The sequence below is a fragment of the Falco cherrug genome, chromosome 2 (assembly GCF_023634085.1).
Source record: "Falco cherrug isolate bFalChe1 chromosome 2, bFalChe1.pri, whole genome shotgun sequence".
NCBI lineage: Eukaryota > Metazoa > Chordata > Aves > Falconiformes > Falconidae > Falco > Falco cherrug.
Genome location: NC_073698.1, coordinates 8247506 through 8272672, shown reverse-complemented (window position 1 = coordinate 8272672; position 25167 = coordinate 8247506). Strand labels below are relative to the sequence as shown.

At 37.2% G+C, this 25167-nt stretch overlaps 1 protein-coding gene across 22 annotated transcripts in view; it reads right to left on the bottom strand.

The window, feature by feature from the left end:
• The window catches only part of DLG2 (discs large MAGUK scaffold protein 2), a 1040325-nt gene that overhangs the window by 224805 nt on the left and 790353 nt on the right, over window positions 1-25167 (bottom strand). For all 22 annotated transcript variants that reach the window (XM_055702908.1, XM_055702907.1, XM_055702910.1 and 19 more), the window contains 2 exons: window positions 19734-19802; window positions 9463-9619 (listed from right to left, as the gene is read on the bottom strand). In XM_055702908.1, coding sequence (XP_055558883.1) covers window positions 9463-9619; window positions 19734-19802 — 226 coding nt within the window. The remainder of the gene's footprint in view (window positions 1-9462; window positions 9620-19733; window positions 19803-25167) is intronic.

Genomic DNA, 25167 nt, shown 5'->3' with positions numbered 1-25167 from the left:
TCTCCACAAACTCCGCCAACAAATTATTGCAGAGATCCCTTAAATATCTTATTTAATGGATGGCCAATTCCTATTATTTTGCAGCTCATGTGATACGATAATTTTTTTAATCACTCAGGAACACAAAACATACTGGGCAGTAGAGCAGAATGATGCCTGGAGTCTAGTCTGTTTAAGTACAAGGCAAAAGTCCAGCCTGGGGCAAATCTCAGAATGAATAAAGCTCAGGGATGTAGCCATTTTGTCTAGTGGTTGCAGTTTGGCTTTCAAAATTGTTTTTAGTTTCTCTTCATTTTGAGTCTGACAGTAAGGCTATACTGAGGGGTGTAAAGCTCACTCCAAATCTTGGATGTGACATAATTCCATTTGTCAGTCTTGAAACAAAATTTGCTAAGTCAGAATGTTTGAACTGAATGTGAACTCCTCCTTAAACTATTAGGAGCTGAAGAGCAAACGATCTGGCACCAGATCATTTCTACTCATTGAGGAAATTGTAAAATGAATGTTTTAGAGACAACTGATGATCTCATTACAGTAAAAAAACTACACAGCCTCTAGTCTAGGCCAATACACTAGCTTTGCATGACATATAACTGACAGGTCTGATAGCTAACGCTGCTTGGCAAAAAGAGACATACCTTATTCATGAGAATTGTTAGTATAATTTATTAGGTTCTGATCATGTTCTTGGAAATGTCACAGTTAATTTAGGCAGCAGTCACTGCATCAAGGCTATTGCAACATATGTTATAGACTGCAGAAAGATGGGGGGTGGAGGCAAGAGAGAGAGAAATCCAGCTGGAAGATAGATTCCTCAATAAATAAAAGACAAAAAGAAGTCTACAGTCACCAAGGTACAGAGTATTCAAGCCTATGCAGGTGGTAAATTTTTCCCTAGAATCTCCATTAAGCTTGTATTTTAGAAAGTCAAGTATTTTATTTTGAAGTCCCAAAGTGACAAGTCTAGAAGATTCTATGGCAATAGAACCCAGTTACCCTGACTACAAAACAAGTGCATCATGTTTTGAGGCTGAACATGTCGAAGTTCAACTTCCAGCCATCAGATCATGTATATTTATCAACAACATTGAAAAACAGTTTGCTACCAGCTCTCATCTCCAAGGTTAAGTATTTCCAGATGGCAGTGTTTACATTGACACAGTTCATACTTCATTGAAGTGTTTTTTTATGGTCAAGGAGGATGCTAGGGCTTTCCTGACATAAGTTCTAAACTCCAAGGCTTCATGGAGGGGAAAAAATATCTAACTTTTTTTAATTATTATTATTTCTTTATTTACGTATATATATTGTATTTCTATATATTTCTATATTTTACATGTATAAAAGAGAGGGTTTTCAAAAGCATAAATTTGCATTTGCACCCAGCTTCTGTTCATTGCGTGTCCAGTTGCCTTCTGTACTTCTAAAAATCTCCTCTTGTACAGGGAGTTGTATGGGTGATTCAGTTTTGTTATGTGAAATGGTTTTGGCTCATCATGATGTACTGGACATATGACTGCATGCATTGTAAAAGGTGAAACTAAGTTTATCTGGAAAGGTGGAGCACCGTGCACCCAGATGATCCCATATAAACATAAATAGGTTGAGCATTCTTAGAGACCTGCTGCCATTTCTAACTTGCCCTCAAATCCCAGAACTTCCCAATGCTGTTGGCAATGTCTGAGCTTGCATTAACTAACTGTTTGCCCCAGATCTTCCCATTAGATCTGTCCATGACATCTTTGCTTTTCTCTGTTTCTATCTTGGGTTTTTTTTTTTAGGGAGGTGGGGGGTGGGAATTGTGAACTGCCACTGTGTGAAGATGTTGATAGGTAGCTTACAGGAGCAGCAGGTCTCTGATAATATGACATCTGTTGCTTCTTCTCCAGCCCTGTGGCTGTTGTTCTTTCAGAAAGGAAATTACACTTCACTATTTTTGCAGAATTCATGGGGTTTATCACTCCTTCATCTGTTGTATTCTAAGTATCTGCAATCAATCTGCAAATAAATCGATTATTTCTCCCAGAAGTTTTCACTGAAAATTGGGCAAGCTTCTCTATATTCCCAAATATTCCTTGATTCCTTGAAAAAAAATCTGAACGGTCTGCATTGAACAGTTAAATATATGACAATGAATTTCAGCTGGTTTCTAAGCATCTCATTTGTCTAAATTCTAACTCGGTTTTGCCTTAGTCCAGTTTAAAGACTTCTTTGTTTCTTCATAACTGCCCTAAGTGGACGATCATGGATCCTTTCTTAAAAAACACAAAACCAAAAAATGCACTAAACATTCAAACACTCTAGGTCTCACTTTTAAGTAGTCTTTCTTCCAGCTGTTTAGGAAACTAATTTACTGCTTTGTTTTCTATTCTCACCAAATATTTTCTTGCTATCTTTTTTAATTCTTGCTAATAACAGTCCATTTTACATCTTGCCCTTCTGACTTTGTTCCAAAATTTTACCTAACACTTATACATGTTTAGAACTTGGCTTGTTATAACCACAGTAACTTGACTCAGCTTCCACTTTTTCAATGTTGATCGCTTGAGTTTCATATCATCAAAAGGCTCTGAAGTACCAAGAGCTACCACTTCTGAGTTGTTACTTTCAAACTTGCCCTCTTTTGGATTTTCCACATCCACTGTGAATGCACAGCAGAGGGGCTTTGAAGTTCATGTTACATATTCTTCTGAACTTCCACATTCCTTTCAAGCACAAAATCATAAATGTTGCCACTGTACTACGTGGTCCCTCAAGGGCAAGCTGTGTTTCATTCTCCCACTTTTAGGCCATTCTTCCTTACTGGTCAGAATAAAATCTGGAATTATCTGATCCATACTTGCTTTTTCCATATTCCCCACCAAAAAAAAAAAAAAAAAAAAAAAAAAAAAGAATGTTTGGTCAGTTTGGATTAAATCTATTTCAATAAAGGGAAATCATGTCAAATCCTTTATAATCAGTGAAAAGAAATTTACACTTTTACATCACAATTGTCATCTGAGCTATCTGAAATGTTTACTTTAGGGCAAGGTAAATTGTACTCCAGAATTGGCTACATCTTTCTGTTAGCTACAGCAGGAGGCTAAAGGGTTATATGCCCTGTACTTTCCAAAATTAATAAAGCCTGAATTTAGATTAATCCACTATTTGCTCCCGAGGACCTTAATCCACCTGCTCTTGTAGTCAGTGTGATCCTATTAACATATGACAGCACCTGTGCTCTCAGCTCCCTTTCTCTCCAGAGATTGTCTTTTTGCAGATCTCTCACGTATATCATCTACCATGCAGTATTGATCCTTTGGATACGTTTAGCAACACTTTCTCCCTGGATTTTCAGACAAGTTCTACTTCTTTCAAACAGTCCAATCATGTGAACTGATCTACACATTTAAGTCAGTGCACTGATTATATACTGACATTCCGCATATATATAACACACAAGGCTCTATATGTCACTACAAAGTAAGTTCACATAGTTGTGTTTTTCCTACTGGCAAAGTAGGATTAATGTTAAAAATATAAAGGGAATCTTTATGGGCAAGTGCAGATAAAGGCCACAAAAAGCGATAGACTTCTATGCCAGAGGACAGCCGTATATCATTCACACAACCCCAGGGAAGTAAGCATCCTAAGGATATGGTCTCTGCAAATTATTTGCCTCTGCAAATAATTCTTGTAACACAAAGGGAGTATCTGTTATAGTCCTAACGCTATTACATAAGACTGACAAACTGATGCTCCATGGAAAAAAATCTCCAGGCCCTATAGAGATGATTCAAACATTTTCTAAGCCAGCTTCAATTTGGAAAAAAAGTAAATATTATATACATGAGAAAGAAAACCAAATGGTATTTGCCATTTTTCTTAGTTTTGTAACTAGGTAACCAAAGGCACTCTTTGCCCTAAGTAGTTTTACTGCTTTCACCATGAGCAAAAAACCTTTTCAAATTAGAAAGCTGAAAGCTTCTCTGCACCAAAGTAAGGGAAATCAATCTGAAGGTCAATTCTAACAGTAGCAAATATAAACCATAGGTATTTGCTAGAAATAAGCACAGAAACCTTACACTCTGTCCTGCTCTACACACACACATTTTGGCCTATAAATTGAAGAACATTATATTTTTTCAAATGCATACTTTATTTTTGCTACAGATGTGAGTGAGAGGGTGGGTAGGAGTTGTGTGGGAGGAACTAAGTACAAAGAAGTGTTTAAACTGTTCATAAGGGAAAGCAAACATCTCACAAAAAATGGCATCAGGACGATGCACAAATGCAAGACAAAATCTGATCAATGTAAGAGATCATCTTCCCTCTACAAGGGGTACCCTTGTATAAAAGACCAGAGACAATTCTGAAGTGAGATGCTCAGATACTGACGTTGCAAACTACCCATGTATATGACGTCATGTACCAGTGACAGAAAAGCCCACAGAATATCTCTGGTAACCCTTTCCCAAAGCACACTTATTTGTTTCTCAAAAAACAGCAGGGGAAAAAACGATGCTGTCTTCCCCCATAGACGAATACATTCTGGTACTATGCTGGATCAAGAGGCAAGTCAATCGGAATTAGGTTAACTTAATTCATCTGATTCCGGTTAGATGGGAGGGAAATGGAAGCATTATGAGGAGTACCACCTGCACCTTCACAGTGCAGCCTGTTCTTTTTCTACTCTCTCCTGTTGCTGCTGAGCAATTACCCTTCAGGAAACTTGTTTTATCTCCTGAAGGCAACCTGCAGGATGTGCTGCTTGGGACCAGCCATCTTGCTCCTGAGCAAGCAGTCTCCTTCTTCTCTTGATTTTACTTTTAGGCTACAGCCATGCTTCATCCTGCCATTGCGAACCAGAAGGTTCTAAAGCATTTCTAAAGGAGGATGAAATAAACCTCTTACGGTCCACAATTTTATTTTACTTTTCTTTGTTATGAAGCAAGCACGATGCTAGCTGAAAGAGTGAACATACATTATAAAGGCAAACGCATGAAACGTGAGATTCAGTTTAAGACACCTAAATTTAGACATGCAAGCATGTGGTGAGCGTTTAAGCTTAAAGTCAATGGATAGCCAATCAATATAGGCAATAAAGCTTACAGAGCAATTCAACTTGCTCTACACAACTCACAGTTGGCCAGCTGAATTGTTCCCTAGCCTCCATTGACTTTAATGGCAATCAGACACTCAGCAAGCACATAGATGTCTAAATTTAAGTACCTTAATCTGAGCTTTAGTCTTGTCCAAAGACACAAAATTCAGAAACTTCAAAAGTTAGGATTCAAGCGCTAATACTTGCTGTTACCTCCTTGTGGCTATTAATTCACCTTAATTCTCTCTTTTATATACATTTTTCACTTGTTGCAATCTTATGGAAAATTATAAAACTGAAAAACATCATAAAAATTCAAGGAGCGATGAGCACTAATTGTGCATAAGTTGTACATCTGAATTTTGCTGCTGAACTTGGATGTGTAGACTAACTCTGTGCTTTAGGTACTGCCGACTTGGCACTGAAAGTGCTCTGAAGCATGCAGGTTAAGACACTTACAATCAGTAGGTATGTTTTATCATAATTTTGATTTCAGATTGTAAGGCAAAAAAATCACGGGGTGATTTTACTTTGAACAGGACCACATTCCTCCTCCTGCCTCCCCAGGAATTTCTCCTAAAAATGACAATGTGTTCCCTATGAACCTTCTTCCTAAACTAGTAAGATTTGTAGCGCTTTCTGCCAGCAAGGGTGTACGCACAATGTGTGGCCGTTTTATGTGTATGGTTCTCGGAAATCATTTCCACCATTGCAGGTGGTTGTAACTCAGCCACGCTGGGTTCCCATTGCTGTTTTAATCGGCAGTATATCCCTTGGCATAGGAAGTGGAATTGTAAACTGCAAGAATGGCATCAAGCAACATTACGTCTTATTTTTATTGGAGACTGCATTTTCCTTAACAGGTGGAGAACTTGGGGTTAGATCAGAGTTCCAGCAGCCTCTAAGTCTAGACTTCTCACATGATTCTAAACATATCAGTTGACATACTGGCACCTCATTTACACTGCTCTGAAATTGAAATAATACTTTCATTGATTTTCCGAGCTGTTTCATTTGGGTTATACGCTTCAGAGACAGAAGTTAACCTGTGTGCACACAGCCCCTAGCAAATCAAGTCTTGATGGCAATTAGTATTCAAAATGTTACTTGAGAATATTTACATTATACTTAAAAAGAGGACAGTACTACAGGGAGGGAGATGTTCTGCTACAGCTATGAACATACACTGGTGATGTATGCATTATAACATTTTAAAAACCTTCAGAAGTGAGAAGGAAAAAGTTTAATTTGGTGGTAATTCACAAGAGCGTAATGAATTATAGCAAGAAGAAACGAACATTAAAAAAAATTCCTACCACTTAGGGGGAAACCCCAGCTTATTATGAATGTAACCCTATAACCCTTTTTTTTGCTGTTTGAAATGTTTTTTACCATTCGAAACAACATTTTCTGTTATTCTTCCATTTGCCTTCAAGGTTCAGCTAGGATTCGTTTTGTCTTTCTGCACAGAAGCACTGGGAATATCAACTTGCTTTCTGAGTCAAGTTTTAAACATTTTGAGTCAATTAAGTGAAAACAGAAAAATACACCTATCGCTGCTCTTCCCAAGGTTTTAGCCAGGCAGATCGCAGTCATTACCGATCCTGTGGTGCCATCTGGTGGCATTTTGGAAAAATAAATCCAAATTTTACTCTTCCATGGGGCCGAGGTTGATGCATAACCTTTCATAAGTCTCGTCCCTGGACTGTCGGCTTGGATCCTTCTCAACCATCTAAGAGCAGCCAGACAGAAAGAGGGGCTGAGGGGTTATGGGATTTTTCCAAGCCGTGTGAGCTGACTTTGAGACTACGTACACAGTCAGCGTGTCACCCAAAGGTGACACATATTCCTAGCTCTTTTGGGTCTCGCTCACGGATTTACAGTCTGTTTAAGGTATTTTTATAGGCACCTTCCCAAAGATGAGCTACACACCTCTCAAGCAGCCAACAATTTGCCATGTTTACAGCACAAGCATAAATTAGGAAAATTTTTTTCCTAATAATTTCTTAATAAATTAGGAAATGCTGTGATCCTCCTTGTCCCCATGGGAGACTGAGACTAAGAAAAAATACAGCACCTTGCCGAGGGTCATGAAGGATACTGCCTACATCAGAGAGTTAAATCCAGATCTCCAAAGTTTAAATCCCTTACTAGGCTTCCTGTCTGAAAGAAATTTAAGCAAGCCTGAGTTAATTAGAAATACTAGCTTTGAGGGTACTATTTATTCTTGCTAAATCAGATTTGTCATGTTTTGAGAAACAAATGGGGAAACTATTTCTGTAGGGAACTAAATGTTTCTGAGGGACGAGGCAAAAAGAATAAACAGAGAGAAACAGACCTACTTTGTGCAGCCCTTATAAAATTGAGGTGTCTGGGACCCTTCACCAGGCAACGGTCTAAGATTAATCAGCTCTAAAATCAGCCTGTGCATTAAATCTGTTTAACTTGAGTACGGAAAAATGGTTTCATAATAGTTATTTGTGACTAAATAAGTAAGCAGTGCCTGACTTGGTGATAGCCTGGGGATATGCAGGCAGTCTAATTTAGTAATAATTTCCATCCCTCTCTGCTCAATGAACAAATAAACTACTCTTGCATGACAAGTAAATGCTGCAGCAACATTGGTAACTTTAATTAGAACATATGGAGGACATTGCTATGAAACAGACAATAATCAGAGTTAAAAATTCAACTGTGGCAGTATCGTGCAGTGCTAAACATACCCCTGCTTAAAAATAAAGGATAATAGACTTTTATATTTGTATCTGAGCTTCTAGATTTCTGCATACAATGTACTGTGAAAGGCTTTGATCTCTGACTTCTCTTTCAGTCTGTCCTATTTTGCCACATCTAGCCAAAGAAAAATAAATTGTATAATTGCCCTGAAGAATTTGCCTTTTCTATTATTTGGGTTTCTTGCCTGTGTTCTTCTTGGCACAAGCCTTTGACTTCCTTGTGTCTTCAAGTTGATAACCCTATAAGAGTCTATTTTGGTTTTCTTGCAGTTTCCTACAGACTCAGGGATCTGTTTAAGGCATCTAAACATCTTCTACTTGCCCTTTCTCAGTTTTTCTTAAAGCATTTTCAAGGAACAGGTCTGGATAAAATATACTAGTAATGATCCTCACAGCTTCAGGATACTGCATAGCTTCGGTACTAACTCACCAGATTTTCCCTGTATCGCAAAGGATCTCCAGCCAGCTTTTCACACCAAAACTTTGACAGGTGGAAGGTAAATTCACTTTTCATACAATAGGCCAGTGGCCAAGACACTCCCCAGCAATGCAGGAAAACCAGTTCTAGCTTCCTCATGGATTTAAACATTGACCAGGCAAGTGCCCCATAACCATGCCACAAACTGCCCAGGCTAAAGCCACCTTCCACCCCAGTGCTAACCAAAGTGCAGCCAAGGATGCACGATTCACAGGGACAGAAGGCACCTCAGCAGGAGTGAGTGTGACACTGCAGCCCAGTGGGTCCATCACCAATCTGGGACAAATAATTCCTGTGTTTCATTTCTTTGCCTTAAGGCTATTTACGCACTTTGTATGAAACAGCAACTGTATCAATCTGGGCTACTTTCTTTTTTCTGTAAGGCAGCATAATGTGAATGGGTATTTAACTGCATTTTCAAGGCTTGCTTTGTCTTTCAAAATCCTTTACACTCAGATTGTTTCAGTCAGATGTTCAATTACTTGACAGAGCCTCAAACATAAATGCTCTGTGTTTTAAACGCATGCTACCAATACATACATGAAAGAAAAATTAAAAAGATGATTTTTGAGACGAAGTATGCAAAATATAACCTTAGGCGACAAAGCCTTTTATCCTGTAAAATTTGAAAACTTATTTCAGAGCGATCATCAAATTCATTAGAGGCACAGAGATAATTAACATAACCTAATTAATCTCCTTCCCGTATCGGGCCATTTGCTCAGCTGTTTAGTGCACACTAGGTGGCACCCCGAGCCCGGATGATTTCATCACACTGCTTTTCTCCTCAAAGCTAAGCTGAAACTGGGAAATATCTTTGGACTCGGCAGCGCATTTTGGGCAAAATGAAACTGGATGATGGGCTAAACTGGGAGATGCTGGGGTCTGCACTGAGTTCAGGTCCCCTCTCTGTGCTGTTGCCATTCTGTAGATAGCATTAAGCAAAGAAAAGTCTCCTTCCAAGCAAAGTGCAAGTAACATCAGTAACAAATGCTATAAAACCCAAGAGCACATAAACAAAATATTCAGTGATAAACTGTTTCCAGCTTGGATTTTACAACCTGGAAACCAAAAAGACAAAAAAGACAAAAATATTGTGTCCCTTGCAATATAGACAACAAATAAGATTAAGCAGTTGGCCAGCAAAGCCCGACACAGATACTTACAGACAAAATTTGATCTCCTCGCTGCAGTTCTCCACTGAGATCGGCCGGCCCGCCTGCTAGGATGAAAGACACGAAAATGCCTTCCCCATCTTCTCCTCCCACAATGTTAAAACCAAGTCCTGTGGAGCCTTTGTGCAGGATGATTTTTCGAGGCTCTCTGTATAGAAACAAAATGATAAAGTTTACCCATTCAAAACTCTTCATGTGTACACATTTTTCAAGGCCTCTTAAGCATACTGTATTTTCCTTAAAACACAATGGCCTGTTATCACCTAAAGAAACCATTTAACAAATCAGATAAATCAGTTTAAATGGAGAACAGATAATGTAGGAATTAATCAGTTTGTGTGTACTGTCTCGTCCCCCCTGCCGCCCCCATGGTTGAATCCAAACACCTCTATTAATTTCAGCCCACTAGAGTAATCTTCACTAAGTGATTGATTTATTAAACTAAATACTAAACCACTGAATATATTTTATAATGTAATTTATAGCAATACTATATATACACGTTGAATCTTTACATGGTACTTCTTTTTATTTTAAGCTCTAGTCTTGCTTTTTAAACAAATTAACAAAGAAAAAAAAAATAAAACTCCAAGCAGAGCAACGTCAGGTGTGTTTGATCCTGAGAGATTTGGAGCAAATACCATTTGTACGATCAAGCTCGTAGACCAGAATCTCACCAGTTTGACACTGTCAGAACCTTGCATTTGTAAAAGTACACCGCAGGTTCATTACTTACCCAGACCAAGGGATATCTGCTTTTGCCTTACTGGCTTTAAAAGTTGTTTGTTATGATGGAAATAAATAATAACAGCTACATCTCATTTGTACTTTCTATGTATACATTGGAAATATGCCCCAAAGGATGTAAACATAGTAACATGCGTTTTAGTGATGGGAAAAGTAATGTCCAGGAGGAGAAGACTTTCCTAAGCAATCAGGGTAGCAACCTTGAGAAAGTGTCATGGATATTCTGCTTCCCAGTCTCTATATATGGGGCCTCAGCTCTGTCTCTCCCTTGGATACACAAGCACACACAATATATACATACATTCCCCCGATATTTGTGGTTACTTACCCCATTTCAAATCCCTGTAACAATTTATTTTTCAGAAAAAATGTAAATACTGTTATATTAATTTGGATGTGTAAATCTTAAGCCCAGCCCCGCAGATACTCACAAACACATACCAGGACATTCTAATTCTCAATTTTCACAAACAGAGGTTACCAGCAAAGTGACAATTGTAAACACAAACATACAGAAAGATTCTCCAGAATGCTCCCTGAAAAAAAGACCCCATATTCCTGTGTACTATATACCAGTTCTACATCATATGAATGGCTTTTTAATTGCCATTTTGTTTTTAAAGAAAAGAAGAAAAAGCAGAGAGAGAAGTGATTAATTGAGGAATGTCTTCTTTGATGCAAGTTGTCTTACAGTTATATACGTGGAGACTTAATCATTACAGAATAATTCCAAAATCAGTAGGTGTTTGTTATCTTTGCCCAGTACTAATGTTCAAACTGTGTCCCCAGCTTGATCATGAACTGTAAATAACACCTCAACTTTCTGAAACCAAAGCTTAATATTTTTGAAAGAAAAAACTAAAGTAAATTTCTATACTATTTTTAAAAGTGATTGTAACCTTTAGCAAAAGTATTAGTCCTACTCCATATGGTCCTCTGTCTTACAACTTTTTCTTAACATTGTATAGTCAGAAAATAACCTTTAAAAATACAGCTCTGAGAAAAAGACATACTGTGTTGAGTTTGTATATCCTTAGCATATTTTTAACCAACGAAAAAATAAAAGAAGGTTTCTTTTCTTTTGGATCATCCCTGTGGATTTGCCTTGTAGCAACACTTTTAGCACCTTCTTAAATATGTGCAGATTAGACAAAATGTAATCCAGATCTAAGAAGTCTAAACAGGTTTTTAATTAGGAAGGGTGGCCTGGGGGTTGGAGCAGAACTAGGACAGCAAGCTGGAGGCATGGATTCCTTTCCCAGCTCAGCTCATATGCTGCTGAGTGATCTTGGCAAGTCATTTGTTCTTCCAGCTTCAGTTTCCTCATCCACAAAACGATATGGTGACACTTGTCGGCTTTGAGTCCTACCCGTCAAAAATACTTTGCAAGAGCGGAGCTACTGCCATTATTATTTACCTGAATATCGAGGAAAAAGAGGCAGTAAAGTCAAACAAATATATTTGCATGCTCTGCTGGTGAGAAATCAGAACAGCTTCTGTTCAAAATGAAACCAAGCATTTCCACATATGACAGGCAGCTTGGATCGAATAGTTGAAAGCCAGTGCTATGGGGAAAACTAGGTCAATACACAGGATATCTACTGAATAGTAAGCTGTGCAGCTCAACAAAAAGTTGGCCCAGTTATTAATCCCTGTCTCTGATCAAGTCAGCAGATTTATGCGTAAAACGCTGTCAGTGCTGTTTTGTAATTTTGGCCTTTTGACAGCAAAATTCACATTCTGCTCTTGGATGATTATGTTCAGAGGAAGCTCAAACAATATCGGGGGAATGTCAGAAGCTGTGGTTGGAACACAAGGGGGTTTGGTTCCTGCTCTTTAGCTTAAGCAGGTCATTTTGGTCATGACTCAAATCTGGCTGTATAGACAGTGACCAACCATAACATGTCTTTATATTTCTTTCATATCTGCGTATCCTGCAGAATCTGAAAGGCGAATTCAAGAGCACACAAGTGTTGTCATCACTATAGGAATAACCTTTAGCCATGACTCCACTGCAAAAACCACAGGAGGTAGAAGGTATATGCCAATTCACCATAACGTAGGAAGTTTTTTGAAATATATACTTGTTCACACTTGCATAGTGTATGCAGTATGAAAATGAAAAAAAATCTTTATGATGATAATAAAGCGTTGTAGCATGTGATGAAGTTAAAGTAGGAAAAATGTTTCTTAAGCAAACAAACTACAATACCAGCCACTGATCAGGTGATCTTTTAAGAGTAATGCAGAAATGAGTTACCTGTCAATGCTTTACACACACCCAAAGAAAAGGCCAATTTTGATAAAGCTGAAGATGAGGATGTTACATATTTATTCTCCTGGTATAAAAGATTATAGTCAACTCTTTTAATATGATCGTTAAGGACATCTAAGAACAGGTGCTCCTTAACTTTTCTTTAATATCTGGGAAGCAACACTAGGAAAACTTCCATTGCCTCTATTAAAATTCTTTATGAATTCCAATACCCCCGAAAGAATTCCAGATAGAATGCAGATAAATCCTGTAAAGGAGGTAATGGAATCAAAGACTTAAAGGTGACATGGTTAGGGGAGAGAAAGTAGTGGGGAAAAAAGTAGTAACTCAAATGTGAATGATACTTCTCTGCAGCAAATGCACTCGGTAAAAATGTGTAGTTCTCTGCAGAAAACAGCAAGTGATGCAAAGGTAATTTCACGGTAACTTACTTTAAAAGCTCCCTCTTTTGTCTGGAGACAATAGGTGGCACTCTGTAGCTACCGAGGAAAAAAGAACAGTCTAACATCCAGTGTTTCTGAAATGCATGTTTCTGCCTCCAGCCGTAGCTACTTATCCCATTTACAATTTCTTCTGTGATAAATACGGCTGAAAGTAAGTTTCTAGGTGCTAACAAAGCATACTAGCACTTTAATTTTGTGTGTGCATGCTTTATGCCCTCCTGCAGCTTTGTACCAAATACAAACAGAGAAGAGCAGCAGGGGAAATCAAGCAGAAATTAGAAAGGAGTGTGAGATGAAAACGTTCCTGGACTGACAGAAGGCAGCAGAAGGGGAAAAAAAACGCTAAAAAACCAACCAAACAAAAAACCAAACAAAACCCGAAAAAAAACCCCAAACAAACAAAAAAAAGAGCAAAGAGCAAAGAAAAGAGAGAATAGGATAAAGGGAGACAGTACATCTGTAAAGGAGAGCAGGGAAGGAATTAAAAAAATAAAGAAGGAAGGAAAAAAGGAAGATTCACTACAACTGAGCCAGGAGTAAAGGAGCAAATAAAGTGCTGCAATCCACACAAATTTACAGGCGCAGAAATCAATGGGAGAATCAATTTGGATGGACTTGGTTACTTGCTTCAGGGAATGCATCAGATCATATTCTGTAAAGCACATAAATTGCAGGCCTGATGTAAGAGCAAAGTATTATTAAATTAATATTTGAAACCAATAAGTGGTAACAAATCAGAGTGGATAAAACTTGAACACTTAAGAAAAATTCTCCTGTCATAAAAATGTGATTACCAAAAATAAATCAAAAAAGCGAGACATTTTTCCTCCTTAACATTTTTTTTTGTTCATGCTTGTTCTATTTCTTCATTATCTCAAAAATAGTTAAACGTTTTCTATCTACTACATTTGTACTGAATATTTGGTTTGATCAGTTTACTCTTTTACAATAAGAAAATGACAAGACAAAAAAGTGACTATCCCTATCATTCTTCCAGATTTTGAATCCATAGTAATTATAGATTTAATTTAAGAGATTAAAAACTGGACTCATAAATGAAGGGGAAGAGCTTTCTGAAAACAAGTAATTCTTATAATAACTAACTGAAAGAAAATCCATTTTTAATTTGCTTATTTTGTGCTGCTGGCTACTTTAAAGAATACAGATCAGTTTAGTATTCATCTCACACTGACACAGCTCTGCCTTTGTGTTTCTTTTGCACCATCTATAAAACTGGGGTGCTGACATAATTTTGTGTTTTTTGGAACATCTACCGGAGTATTAAGCACACTGGGTGCTTTCAAGTATCAGACACTAGAGACTTCTTCAGTTATATACAATCAATGAGGTATCCCAAATCTGCAGGGACTTAGAAATATGGCTTTGATCTTGCTTTGGCTGTAGGTTTTTGTTGTGTTGGTGGTTGTTTGGTTTGGTTTTTTTTCCAGAAATGCTGTTGGCCTCACAAAGGCTACTGAAATCATACATCCATTCATGCACATGCTGATTTGGTGTTACAGTAACGCACATCATAGAAAGCCCAGAAGACTAGACATTTCTCTTACGGCTTGCATTAGGGTAGCACCAGTCTCCAACCAAGGCCCCACATATAATGCAATAAAACCCATTCAAGCTACTTGAAGTAGCAAATAACAAGGGAAAATTGAAGCAGAGAAAAAATTGCACCAGTTGGTTAAAGTCATGCATTAGTGGTACATTGGAGAACACCCCCCACCCCCCCCAAATCTAAGGGATCAAAGCACCCTTTGCCCGAGCAGTATGGTGTTTGGCTTCTGATATTTCACCGTGTGACTACTGACCTACGCCTGCTTAGAGTCAGCGGGTTAATCAAGCTATTTCTTTTTCAGTATAATACTTTCAGTTTTCCTCTCATACTTCAAAAACCTCCAATAACTAACTGCATGTTTATTTCAGACAACAAAAGGGTGTTCATACTGGAAGGATCTAAAAAGGGTAGTTCAAATAGATAGAGCATTCTTCACAGCATCAAACACAGAAAGCTAGGATGGACAGAGAATGTGACAGTGTGTATGATGTTTTAAAATCTGATTAATCACACAAAAGAGAATTTGAAGTCTTAAGTGGCTGAGGGCCTGGAATGCACACACACACCTTTTTAAAAGACACCAAAGTCCAGGCAAAACCAAATTTACTCAACTTATTTAAATTTTCTTCACTACCTGCTACAACTCTGTTTCACAACAATTTAGAGAAAATTCTATCTGTAGTGCTCTCATCTGTTGTTTTATTGCAGTATCACTTTTGGTGCATTTGGCTTTTACATTTCCCCTGTTATTCCCCTCTTAGGCCCAGCAAAATCTTTCCACCAGCATGTGAAACACCTCTACCCCCTGCCTTCCTCCCCAGCCTTCCGGAGGTTTCCAAAACACGGTGCCCCGGCAGTGGGGGGAGGCTGGCAGACCTTCCTTTCTGCCATCCCTAGGAGAGTCTCAGAGCGCAGGAGAGGCTGAACACATCAGTGTTACCCATCAGTGCCACACCTAGCCCAGCGAGGTCTGTTCCCCCATATTTTACTTTAATTGTTATTATCCTGATTTCAATTATGATTGAAAAAAACCAACCCCAAAATAAGGAAACCTGCCTCTTATCTATTGCTGTCACAATGAGCGTAACAGTCCGGAGGGGTAACTTTGCCTTCTTAAACTGAGACAGTGTTTTAGTCATGTGCAAGAGCATTCATTTTCGTTGCCTGTAATTGATTCGTGACTTACTATTTCATTTTACTAAATGCAGATGTACTAACAACTAAGCATTCAGCCTTTAATGGGATGTACAATTTTCATAATGCATAGCAAAATATAATAGAATACAGTCACCCATTCTGCTTGAAACAAGTATTTTATCTCTTTATTTGACTAGGTTTTTGTTGGCATTTCTTGTTGATTGAATGTTGGCATTCACTGTAGAAGCAATACTTTATCCTAACTTTAATACCGACTAAATTTTTAATGCATTTATATTCTGCAAAGATCATGTCTAACTTGTCACAAACTTTGACATACATTTAATACAAGGCAACCTACTGGGAGCCAGGCTTCAACCTGACTGATGCATGCATGAGTGCATTGGCTTATACATGTGCAACTTTATTTGTTTTGTGGGAACCTCTCTGGACCTTAACAGTCTTTCATTGTTGTCTTTGGTAGAGAAATTAAAGCCTGCACACCAGGCAACGTTTTCTGCTTAAAGCTAGCAAGATGGAACTGGCATACAGGAATAATCTCTTATTTGAAAAACTGTTCTGTATTTTTAACAAGACACCCGACGTTTACTTTAAATGCACAGGAGTACGTCTCCTAGATTTGTAAAATCTCATTGATTTCTTGAGCAACAATACAGGACAAGGGAGATGATTATTCCAGTATGCTTATTCATTTATACTTTGTCTCCTGTAAGCACTTGTATCTATTCCCTCACCCAGGAGGTGCATTATTTACATGCTAATAATCAAAACAAATCCTGAAAACTGCACCTCTGTTCCACCTGCTATAATCAGCACAGGCAACCCCATACTAGAAAGGTTGCTTTGCATCCTGCCTTTAAAAACTATTGGTTCCATATTGAAACCACTTTCCTATAAACTATTCCTTACAGTGTTCGGTGGCTTCGTTTACCATGAATGTTCCACTTTTCAGTTGGTAAACAAAGCCAGGCGAGATGGAAATGGTAATAGGCAACTACATTGCACTGTCAGGAGACAGAAAGTATTCAAAGGCTAAGAGAATACCTAAAAATAGCAGTGCCTCTAAGCCATGTTTCAAAGTATCAATACACAGTCCGTTAGTAGGAAGCATCCAAAATCACTTTATATAAGACACTTTCAAACCACAAATCTGTCCTGTTCAAAATAAAAAATCTTACCCTTAGTCATGGTTCAAATGTTGTTTATTCATGTATAAATATTTATATATATTTGACATACTCAGTCACGTTGATAAATTTGTTTAAAATTTCCATCAAAACACTCTTGATCAAGTAAGTTGAAAACCCCATTTCTAAGCAGCTCAGCAGAAGAGATGACTGGTAGCGGTTAAAATACAATTTAGTCTAAATGTCAACTGCAGAGACAATAACTATCCTACACCACTAACATTATAGCTTCATGCGATAGTACAGGAGGATTTCCAAACAACAGGTTTTAGCTTTTCATCCAATATTTTTCCTATTTTGGATATTCACTGTGCAAATTGTTCACCAAAACCATTTCAAGATACGCAAACCAATATTTCCCAGTTCAAGGGTTATAGTTTTCTTGTTTTTCAACCATGTAAATAAACCATTAGGGAAGTTACTAATTAGATTGCACTAACAATGACATCAAACACCTGTGAAGTTCATGCTTTTATACACATAATAAAATCCGTTCAACTCATGTACAGAAGAATACATAGCTTGAATATCTTTTTTTTTTTTTTCTCTTGCTACTAGTTCTTTTTGCTGTATGTGAAGTACACAGAAGACATCCCCCCCCCCCCCCAGATAAATTGTTTTTAGGTATGAATCCATCACCTAGATCAAAAAAACTATTAAGACATTTAAGTGTCTATTCTACCCAGCTCAATTATCACATATTCCACAGGGTGGAAAGGAATAAATGCCATTGAATGCAATTCCCCCTGTATTTCTTTAACCCTCCCATATCTCGTTTCTCCTTCATAGGAGTAATAATTATATTACTTTAGTGACTACACATACACAGTCAGTCACACAGCCAGCATACAGGCCACAAATCTGTGTGCTAGGGATGCCTTGCAGGTAAAGCAACTATTTATAAAGTGCATCTCACAAGCAATATGGGTCACCTAAACACAGGACTTTACTGATGGAAACCCAGTTCCTAAAAGAGAAGAATGACTTTGTTTTGACCTCAAATTACCTATAAACATACTTAGCAGCATGGACTTCACAAAAATGTTAGAATAAATCAAGCTTTAAAATAATGAAGTATTTAGGGTTGAGTTGCTTACTTATTTTTGCTCAGCAGTGTTAATAGGCTAACAGTCCCAGTTTCCCATGTGGAAAGAAATATGACTCAATTTAAGTTGATTAGTAATAATTACAAACCAGATATTCTTCTATCTCCTGAACAGCAGGAGGCCTGCTGGTTTTTGTAGTATCAATTTTCAGATTTCCTGTGCTGTTATGATTCATACATAATATATGCAAGTTGTCTGCATGGCCAGCACAGATTCTGCAATTTATCTAAAAATCAATTAAGGCAGATTGGTTTCCAAATTTGAATAGGAGTTTAAACCTACAAGGATACTTCCTGAATTATGGAGTCCAGTAGACAAAGTCAGAGACATCATAAAATAATATATTTCCTTAAATCTCAATTTAACAAATTCTTTTTTTTTCTTTTCCTCCTTTCTTTTTTTTGTAATTCAATTACCATTTTAATTGATAAACTTGTTCTCAAACCTCAGTTCTATTTCAAATGCCAATTTATTAATGAGTTGGTTTGAGGAAAGGACAGGGGACTTTATTATGACACACATTCATGATAAAGAAATCCAAAATGAGGGTGTTTAGGCACTGAGGCAGGTTCCCTACAAATTGTACAATCTCCACACTTGGTGATAATCACAGCTTCACTTGAAGATCCCTAGCAACCTGGTCCAACTTGAAATTAGCCCTGTTTTGAGCAAGAAGGTGGCTTCATTTATAGCATTAGCTTCCAGGTGACAGCCCATAAGCCATATGCACTTTTCCTGCAGCAATTTCACTATTCAGTCTTGTTTTCAATGAATAATTACTACAGCTGTCCTACACATTTTAAATAAAACATCAAAAACTTAGATCTTAGATCTCGATAAGAAAGAAAAAAATGAGACTTGTGAGAAAAACATTACAGACTTTGCTTAGAAGTGGTTTATTTCACATATCTAGCTTTTTATTTTCTGACTGCACCATAGTAGGTTTGTAACAGAAACCAGAATACAACAAAATGACATCTTTCCTCTGTGGAAACTTTTGATTCTTACTTTTATTACAAGAAAGAAAATCTTTGAAATAGGATGTGACAGCAGCTGATGACAAGTTATTACCCATTCCTACAAAATATTTCAAACAGTTCTACATTTCTATGGGAGGGGAGAAACAAACCTAACATTTTCTGTAAACTACACCAGTCGATGCAATACAACCTGTGTTTCAGTGTTAAATATAAGCTTTTCTAATATCGTAAAGATGCAAGAATTTTAACTGTGGTTGTGAATTATTCATATTTTACCCAATTATTTTTGTTAAAATGGAGTCAGCTAAGTACTCAGAGCTATGCTTCCACGATTCACACATTAATATACACAGATATACACCAGCACAGCATTATTATTCCTATCATTACTTCTCCATCCTTAGTTTGTGACACTGCTTTGTCAAAAAGAACTCATGCATACATTAAGAAAATAAAGTAAGACTTGACTGGGTATTTCCATGATTAGTGAGAACGATTTTACAGCTAACACACGTAAATATTAACACTTGTCAAGTAAGATGAAGAAATTTTATTTGAAATATCTCTGTGACAGATATTCTTGTCTCCTTGAAAACAAAACCTTTCAGTCTAAGTATCTAGGGAGGATCAGCACTAATTTGAAACTATTTATTTTATCTCACAGACCTAAACACTGTGGTATGCAAAACCACATCTACATAAAAACCACATTAACAACTATTTGTATATGGGTAGTACAGTGCCTGGCTTAGTGGTATGTGAGAGCTCTACAGGCAGCTTCAACAGAGAATCATCTTACCCTTCCACAGAAATGGTCCGCTGCAAGCTCACTGTGGGTGGACGCGTTGCAGTGCTGTGCTGGGAATGACTGTATGACCAAGGAAGAATAAAGAAAAGCATTTGTTAAAAAAAATAGAAGTTTCTCTTGTTCTTATTGTCTCTAGCAATTTAGCTAATGCCAAAACAGAAATAACAACCAGATTGTTTTACACGTGTCTAAAGCATATTGACTTCAGTGATGGTCATCTCTTCAAAAATGAGCTCAGTCCTACAATCTCACTTGTTTAAAATAGGTTTCATTCCTCATTAGAAGCAGACAATGAAGAGAGTAATTCCCTTTAACTTTCTTATTCTTTTTAAAATATATGTATACACACACAGTTCAGTCACTTAAAATAACTCAGATGCTAATTGTTCTGCCAAATATACTAAGCATAAAATGCAAAGTTAATTTCAGAGCAGAAGGTAAAACAGTAAATGATAACATTATCAATCTAATTCTCAGTGTTTCTCAGGCAGAATGCTCAGTAAAAGAGGACATGCACTGCTTATAATTGCATCATAATGTAACTTCAAATTTTACAAATTTCAACCAACAGTCGCTATTTCTATCAGACTTTACGTAGCTTGAGTTTTTCCACATGACATTTTATCAATCTAAGACACAACATTTAGAAAATAAACATGATTTTTTTTCTAAGCAAAACAGACTCTGAAAGAAAAATGTTTTTGATTGAAAATCTTCAGATCTATTGGCTTCTCATATGTTATGTTGTCACGACTACGGAATGTCAAAGATAGTTATTATGTTAGATAAACCCTATAAATTACACAGCATACATTAACTTCAGTATTGTAATATTGTATAATAGTATTGTACCACTACTATTCATGTAAATATAAATGGATAGCAACACATCATCAAAGGCAGTTCTGTGATAATAAATTATATTCTTTATCCAAGACAAATTGTTTAAAAGAAAACAAACAAACAAACAAACAAACAAACAACTGGGTGTATCTTCTCTTTAGTTTAAATGGCTACATCACATACTGAGGCTCAGTATTAATAATGCAAAGTACACATTAAAAATAAATCTTTTGGTCATTTTGATTTCACTGATTGTAGAATGTTGCAGATTTTGCAAATATCGTCTTGCTTTCAAGCTTTGTATAAAACTCGAGCTGATTGTTCAGAAGCACACCTTACTTTCATTAAAAGCTAAGATGTTTGACATTAGTGAGCAACACATCTGTTTTATGTGCATTTTACCCTGTAGCATAGCCAATACTGTTTGTCTGACAGAAAAGATGGGATTTCTTCTGCAGCACATAGAGTTGTCACACATGATATCATGCCACAAGACAAACAGAAGACCTGTTGGTATTTCCTGTTGTGACCATTGTGCTCTCGTTTCATGTTAGTATTCATCCTTAGTCTGAGTATTTCAGAAGTTCTGTGGGAATGTATATTCCTTTTCTAAGTAGAACTACAGAGTTTTTTATCTGCTTTATAGCAAAACATAGGATGTACAGGAGTATCATGAGTCTCCAGCACCATGGTGTAAACAGAATAGTGATTTGGACAAATATTGCAGACTATTTAATGGATATTGGTTAAAATTTCACATTAAGTTTGCATCTTGCAAATAACGTAGCATGCATATTTTGAAACTATACATTTTTTAGTGTTTATGCATTTTTTAAAAAACTAAAGTTTAGATTGTGGCTTGTCTTCTGTCCTTCTCCCTCTACAGAGCTGGAAGGGAACATACATCCTTATGTTCCTGTACTGGCTTCCCACACAAAATTAATAACAGAGGGAAGAGCCTCTCCCCTGAATTTTCCCTCCATATACATAAGACAGAAGTGGCACAGCAGAGCCACAACTCCTTCATCTTTTCACTGTGCAGCTTGACTCTCAGAAATTTTATTACTTGAAGTTGCATCAAGAGATGCAAGAATACAGCTGGTACAAGGAACAGGAACCCGCAGAGAGGAGGGACGATGATGTATGTCACGAGCTTCTAAGTCACACTGTATGTCAAGGTCTGTTTCTCAGAGAAGGATGGCAAAGCCATGCCTGAGCTATACTGCCGGAGACTTTATACAATGGAGACTTTAAACAAGCAGCTCATATTCTTGCAACAGATGCTACATATTTTGTGGGGGAAAAAAAACTCTTAACGAGGCATGGCAAGGCAGCAACTGAAGGTTTCATGCAGGGATTGGGTTTCATAAATGCTGGGTAGTGTTTTGTTTTTCAAAGGAAAATTCAAATATCATAGGAAAGGGAAGCTGAGCAGCCACAGCAGATTTGGCACTTTGCCTTAAAACATTTAAGCCACTTCTCCCTGTTTCAAGATCTCCTCCTTACTAGGGCCGTGGCATACTGTTATGGCCAGAGCCACAATACCTGTGTCCAAGTACAGCTAGCCAAACTGGCTTCAATTCCAAAAGTTTTGTTTCCCTTTCCCAAAAAATTTCAGCATTGCCCTATTTTTACTACAGCAAACTTAATTATATAACCCTGACCAGCCTTAAAATGGGCAAAATTATGAGACCGTTAAAGTAGGACTTCCAGATGCTAAGTACTAAAACCTAATCATTTCCTTTTTTTCTACAGAATTATTAACTGGACACCATCACGAAACCATATTTAATAGTAAGCTCTTGGGATGTGACTAAGTTTGGATGTTGCAAATCAAAAAATGGGCCACACTCACCGAAGTAATTTATAGAACGGTGAATTATTGCTCCTACACTGGAATATTCAAAATGAGGAAAGGGACCAGTCTGATCACTGTAACAGACTCTCAGTCTCCACAGCGATGCTGCATTTTACTCGTGAATTCAACTACCTTTGACGATTGATACTTAAACCAGGCTATTTTGTGCAAAACCTGAAAGTAATAATTTCACTGTTTCTAAACATTGTATATAATGGATAAAGCAGGACTAATAATTTTGTGGCCATACTATTCATAATGGCATTTACAGATTAGCAAAAACTCCTAAGCCTTTATAAAAGATCCCTGTTTGACATCATATACTTTTCTTTAACATGGAACAGATTACCCTTCTGAACATAGACCTACCTAGATCTAGAGCCGGTATTGGCTTCACTCTCATAAATTTATTACTGGATTTCATTATTCATGTATGTGTAAAAAATGGGACATTGTTTGATATATGCAAATTATTGTTGTTTAAAACATATGATCCCTATTTGGAAAGGTTGGTAAAAATGCTGTTTATGAACTTTCTAAGAAAATCATTGTTGAAATGCAAAATTGAACCGAGAACAAACACAAACAGCAGTTCCAGAAGTGATTAGCAGCACCAGGTGCTTGCTTTTGGGTGTCCAGTCTAGAACACTTCCAAAACCCTACTTTGCCAAAAGAGGATATTCACCCCTTTCAGAAAATCCTGTGTCTAGCAAACATCTCAGCAGAAGGGCAAGGTGCCCAGCACACACGAAACACTCTCCTCAGCCACTAGAGAAATTGTGCTGTGCCACCAAATCTGCTGTAGTTATCCTCAAACAGTACTGTTATGGCTGGGGCACGAAGTAGCAAATTAAGCAAAGGATTATCCAGACATGCTGGACAAAGACGATTCAGAGGGAAGTGTGGATCCTTGGGAAAACAAAACACATTCCAATGATGGAGTGAAAAAAAAAAAGACTAGGGTGGCAATATTATTTTCTATTATATCAGATGCTCTAGTAAGTGATGTAATCCCATAACAAGTATGAATCACAGCCACAATTTCAATTCAGTATTCCCCTGAAATTACCAAACTGCTCAAGCACTAGATGTCATCGGTATCCCTCACTGGAATGACTCCTTCCTTAGGCAAAGCTGCAAAAAGAGCCTTATACCTCACTCCTTGCAAGTGAGGGGCTCAGCTATTGACAATATTCCACTCATTAGAAATGCTTTTCTAATTCTAGTTACGTGTGACATAGAGTTCAAATGAGTCCTTGGATTTTTCATTAAAATAATTCATAAATGGTGATATGAAAACTCTTTTGTGCATAATCATAAAAACCAAATCTGATGCTCAATACAAGCTTATGTCTTCTAAGGTATCGTCATGAATAGTGACACACAAAAATCAAAAATGCAGCTTAATCACTGCTTTACACAAGTGACTATCCAGTTCGAGACACAAATAACAGTTTGATACCATTTCTTACTGATTTATTTAAAAGATAAAGCTGCTGGTGGCTTCTGTCAAAGACACACTTATACATGTGTCATGTCTTTTGTAGCACAAAAGAAAGTAACACTTCTGAGTTACTGCCACCACCATTTTCGATGATGAATACCTAAAGATAGATACTTACATCCCGATTGAGACATGAAGGTAAGTATCATGTTCTTACACTCACAGATGTAAGCATTCAAAGTTCAACATTTAGGCTTATAAAAATGCTACTGTTTCTCTGAAATGATACAGAATGAATGTCTAGGTAGTTTTAATAATACAAAGTAATCACACTTCAATATACTACTCAGTACTACAGCCCCACAAAATGGGTCTTTCCTGAAGAAATGACTCACATCCTGTCAAATACCAGTTTTAACTTCTATTTCATTTTAGTTCATTGAGACAAAGGGAATACAGTGTTCTTGTAAGACAATTCATATGAGTGACGGAACAGAGAATGAGATTATAATTGGATAATAAAGGGTAAAACAGGGAACAAAGAATCCAACCTCTTTTTTTTTTAATGTTTAAGTTGTTTTTTGTTTTAAACCTGTTTCTCAGGCAAGGCCTGCCATTTCATGACTTTGTTAAATACTAAAAATAGAGCAGCCTGGTGTCAACATATTGATTTAAATGTTTATTATGAAAATAAGAATATCAATAAGTATTATAGTATCAAGAAGGCAAGTAAAAGAATTCTCCTTAGATTTGATTCTGTTCTAGCCCAAGGATGCTCTGAAAGCACTCCTGCCGTGTGGGTGACACTGCAGCTGGAGGCAGTATCATAAACCCCTCTTTCCCTGCAGGGACCACATGAACTACCACCTTCCCTTCACAAATGATGCTTTCACCAGTACACAATATCCCAGTGAAATCCCTACCTGGGATGACACAATCACAATAGATAAATATTTATTGTGTTTTAAATTCTATAATGCAATCTGACAACCATAAATATGGACAAACTGCCACAAAGGGATCAGACTGCACGACACTCAAATCAAAGTTCATCCCAAAGCCTGCCTACTGCATTGAGGGGGGAAGAAAGATGGTTGTTACAATCCAAAATTTTTCTTGGTCTCTTTTGCTTGTATAAAAACAATACACATTGCTTTTACACACAGAAAAGTCATTAGTTTTCTTCTTCCAACCTACCTCCTATCAACAAAGAACAGTTGTTCATTATTTGATATAGCCCTGATTTAGGAAACCTTTTGTTTTCATGTATCTTTGTTTTG